The 4,451-nt window shown below is 44.4% G+C and overlaps 1 protein-coding gene across 1 annotated transcript; it reads left to right on the top strand.

Moving 5' to 3' along the window:
* Positions 1-223: 223 nt before the first annotated feature.
* On the top strand, positions 224-1,231 carry LOC104999395 (taste receptor type 2 member 38). Its single transcript, XM_010854980.1, has one exon. The coding sequence runs from the start codon at positions 224-226 to the stop codon at positions 1,229-1,231; it is 1,008 nt and encodes a 335-aa protein (XP_010853282.1).
* The last annotated feature ends 3,220 nt before the right edge of the window (positions 1,232-4,451 follow it).

Genomic DNA, 4,451 nt, shown 5'->3' with positions numbered 1-4,451 from the left:
ATTCTTCTGCTCTCACGATGAGCATCTGTGTGTATCCAAGGGATATTCTAAAGAAGCACTGTCCCTCTAAGTTTACTGTCTGAACTTTTGATGCACTCACCTTGGGATAACTCTGGACCAAGAGCTGATGCCTTGTAAAGGAAGGTCCTGACTTAGCACACAAATATACTTTCTCTCCTGGGCAGTACATGAGTCTTAGATTAGCCAAGTCAGAAGAGGCATCATGGTGACTCTGACTCACATTGTATCTGTGCCCTCTGAAGTCAGGAATGCATTTCTGTTCTTTTCAGTCCTGGAGTTTGCAGTAGGGATCCTACTCAACGCCTTCATTTTCTTGGTCAATTTCCGGGACCTGGTGAGGAGGCAGCCACTGAGCCACTGTGATCTTGTCCTATTGAGTCTCAGCCTCACCCGGCTTGTCCTACACGGGCTGCTCTTTCTGAAGGCCATCCAGCTTACTCATTTCCAGCGGATGAAAGACCTGCTGAGCTTCAGCTACCAGACCATCATCGTACTCTGGATGATCGTCCACCAAGCCGGACTCTGGCTCACCATGTGCCTTAGTCTCCTCTACTGCTCCAAGATTGTCCGTTTCTCTCACGCCTTCCTGCTCCATGCAGCAAGCTGGATCTCCAGAAAGATCCCCCAGATGCTTCTGGGTGCTATGGTTCTCTCCTGTGTCTGCACTCTTCTCTGCTTATGGGACTTTTTTAGTGGATCTCATTTATCAGCTGTAACTAGGCTACTCATGAATAACAGTACTGAACTCAATTTGAACATTGCAAAACTCAGTTTCTTTCATTCCTTCCTCTTCTGCAGCCTGGCATCCATCCCTTCTTTCTTGCTTTTCCTGGTTTCCTCTGGGATGCTGGTGTTCTCCCTGGGGAGGCATATGAGGATGATGAGGGCCAAAACCAGAGGCTCTGAGGACCCCAGCCTGGAGGCTCACACACGGGCGCTCAGGTCTCTTGTCTCTTTCTTCTGCCTGTATGTGCTGTCACTCTGTGCTGCCTTATTCTCAATACCGTTGCTGACGCTGTGGCACAGCAAGGTCGGGGTGATGGTCTGCATAGGGATAATGGCAGCCTGTCCCTCAGGACATGCAGTCATTCTGATCTCAGGGAATGCCAAGCTGAGGAGGGCTGTGGACACCATTCTGCTTTGGGCAAAGAGCAGCTTCAAGGTAAGGGTGGACCACAAGGCAGATCCCAGGATGCCAGATCTGTGTTGAGAGCGGGCACGAAATGGGCCCTGTGTGGCTATGCCTTTGATTGTTCATACAGCCTTCAGAAACCCACTCCAATTTCTTCTATAAAATATAACTCCAAGTCTCTCTACATCAATAGGCCCATCCACAGTAGAATAAAACAATGAAAGCTCTACACATGGCATAGGCAAGTAGAATGGCATTGATTGCCTAGGTTTCTCTTGACAGAAAGTGGTGTCAGTCGCTCAGTCATGACCAACTGTTTGCAATCCCATGGACTGTAGACCGCCAGGCTCCCCTGTCCATGGAGTTCTCCAGGCAAGAACTAGCCCAGGAGACTTATTAACCAAAGCCCTAAGTTGACCTTTTCCAGAAAAAGGTGGTCGGAGATAACCCCCTGTTAATGTCAAAAAAGTTGGGGAAAGGCACAAAATAATAAGACAGACAGATTCTGGTTTTGGGGTAGATGCTTAAACAGATCCAGAGAATCTCTCAAGCCATGATCCGCCTTGCTCGTCATGGCTCTTCCACATGACCTTGTCATGAGTGAGATCTCCCATGGTGGCTCCCGGCACCAGCAAATGACTTTTTCCATACACTTTCTAACTTTATTTCAAAAAAAAGAAAACATTCTGCCTACTATTTTTAGCTATGCTGCTGTGGCCGCTCTACTTCTACTTCTCATAATTATTCTTCCTTGTATTGTTAGAACTCTTCAACAGAACACTCAAAAGCTCGCAACTGAATTACATCTGGCTGTCTTAAAAAATTAAAAAGGGGGACATGCCGGGAGCCACCACGGGAGATCCCACCCATGACAAGGTCATGTGGAAGAGCCATGATGAGCAAGGCAGATCATGGCTCGAGAGATTCCCTGGATCTGCTCGAGCATCTACCCCAAAACCAGAATCTGTCTCTCTTACTATTTTGTGCCTTTCACCAACTCTTCTGACATTAACAGGGGGCTATCCCCGACCACCTTTCTCCGGAAAAGGTCAACTTAGGGCTTTAGTTAATAAGTCTCCTGGGTATGATAAGAGTGTTTCAATTCAAACTCTTGCAATTAACACACATGATTGTTCACAGCGCCCCAACCTTGAAAGACACGGGAAGCCAAAACATTCTAAAAGTCCTAATGAACATAGAGTCCTTTAAGGGATAAAAAATTATTAAAATAGATAGTACTGGTAAAGGGCTTCATTACTGGGCCAATGCTTGCTGCCAAGTTCCCATATCTCTTATCCATTGTGCACCTGAGAGTGCATTGGTTAACATAATTGAAATGTAAGAAAAACAAGTAGCAGCCTTGGAATTAACCACATCAGACCTTTGAGCTAATTGGTTTTTTTTGTTGTTGTTGTTGTGACCCACTGCACCTTTGCTCCATGAGAATGTAACTCTGTTTAGTACTTTCTGAGGCTGAGAGAGAGAGAGAGAGAGAGAGAGAAAAAAAAACACTTTAAAGAAAAGTAAGTTTTTTGGTTGAGCAGCCTTTATCAAAAAAGTGTCATAAAATGTCCACAGGCCTCCAAGGCCAGAAGATAATGTACACAACATTGTTTATGGGAAATATATGCAAAAAAATCCTGGTTTTGATAAAGACAAAACAGATGTAATGTTTGGGCTGACTCTGTATGACCTTGCGTCTTTCATTTCCCTCTATGTACAAGTCAAGGTATAAAAGTTCCTTTTGAAAATAAAGTTATGGGCCTCAGTCACCAAAGCTTGGTCTCCCCATGTCATTCTTTTTTCCTTTTCTCTCCTTTTCTCTCTCTGTTCTTCTTTCAGGATGACTCCTTGGAACACAGCTTTATTGACTTTCTGTGTAAACCAAAGAAGATCAAGCCTCTTTCTCTTCTCTTTTATCTATCCCTAATCGCCTATGCCATCATCCTTAGGGTACCCCTAGATCCTACTGAGGCTAGACCCCGACAAGCCAAAGCATGGAAACAATCTAAATGTCCAACAACAGATAAACAGATAAAGATGTGGCACAGGTATACAATGGACTCTTATTCAGCCATGAAAAGGAACGAGACTGGGTCATTCATAGAGATGTGGGTGGCCCTAGAGTCTGTCTTGCAGAGAAAAGTAAGTCAAAAAGAGAAAAACAAATACCAAATATTAATGCATATATGTGGAATCTAGAAAATGGTACAGATGCACGTATTTCCAGGGCAGGAATAGAGACACGGATGTAGAGAATAAACATGTGAACACAGTTTGGGAAGAAGAGGATGGGACAAACTGGGAGAGTAAGACTGACTCATATACACTACCATGTGTAAAATAGATAACCAAAGTTATCCTGTGTGTGAAAGTCATGTCGTGTCTGACTCTTTGCGACCCCATGGACTATACAGTCCATGGTATTCTCCAGGCCAGAATACTGGTATGGGTAGCCTTTCCCTTCTCCAGAGGATCTTCCCAACCCCGGGATTGAACCCAGGTCTCCTGCATTGCAGGCGGATTCTTTACCACCTGAGCCACAAGGGAAGCCCTAGGTTTCCCTCAAAGACAGTGATCCCCACTCTTGGCTGCACATTAGGGGAGCTTTCAAAATCTCAATGGCTAGGCCACACACTAGGCTGATTAAATCAGATCTCTGGAAGTAGAACCCAGGCAACATTTTTTTAAGGACCCCAGGATTACCAGGGTACAACCAATGTTGAGATCCCCTGTTCCTGTCGCTCTTATTATTGAGTGGGACGATGTGATCCTTCAACTGAACTGTACTGTGACCCTTTAATTCCACCTTCCCCTGGAGGACTTGGAGGACTATGGAAGAGAATGATAAAGGACATCCTTTCTTATTTTTCTTCCTCTTGTTTTGCCTAAACTCTCTCTCTCTGGACATGTCTCCATTACATCTTACTGCTCTCCACAGCTTTTTTAGCATTATATTTTGACATAATCTTATAGTTAAAGTTGCAAGAATTTCCATATACCCTTTATGTACTCATTTCTTTCACTTGCCCCATTTCTCTCCTCTCCTCCCCACAATTCCAACCCAAAAATATAAGGTTCACTTTAGTCTTCTTCTTCTATATATTCATAATGCCTTTAACCATGAGAAATATCTTCCATTTGTGTTCAATATATTTGCCCATTTGCGTACGTGCAGCATACAGAAAAAGTGGTTTCATAATTTCTAGTCTTCCCTGGTGGCTCAGATGGTAAAGCGTCTGTCTACAATGCGGGAGACCTGGGTTCGAGCCCTGAGTTGTGAAGATCCCCTGGAGAA

The sequence above is a fragment of the Bison bison genome, unplaced genomic scaffold, assembly GCF_000754665.1.
Source record: "Bison bison bison isolate TAMUID 2011002044 unplaced genomic scaffold, Bison_UMD1.0 scf7180017864352, whole genome shotgun sequence".
In the NCBI taxonomy this organism is placed as follows: Eukaryota; Metazoa; Chordata; class Mammalia; order Artiodactyla; family Bovidae; genus Bison; species Bison bison.
The sequence above is the reverse complement of the archived record's forward strand: the minus strand, read 5'-3'. Positions and strand labels throughout refer to the sequence as shown.

Excerpts from the sequence above, each read along its gene's own strand:
- LOC104999395 (XM_010854980.1), top strand. The coding sequence starts at position 224 with ATGGTGACTCTGACTCACATTGTATCTGTGCCCTCTGAAGTCAGGAAT.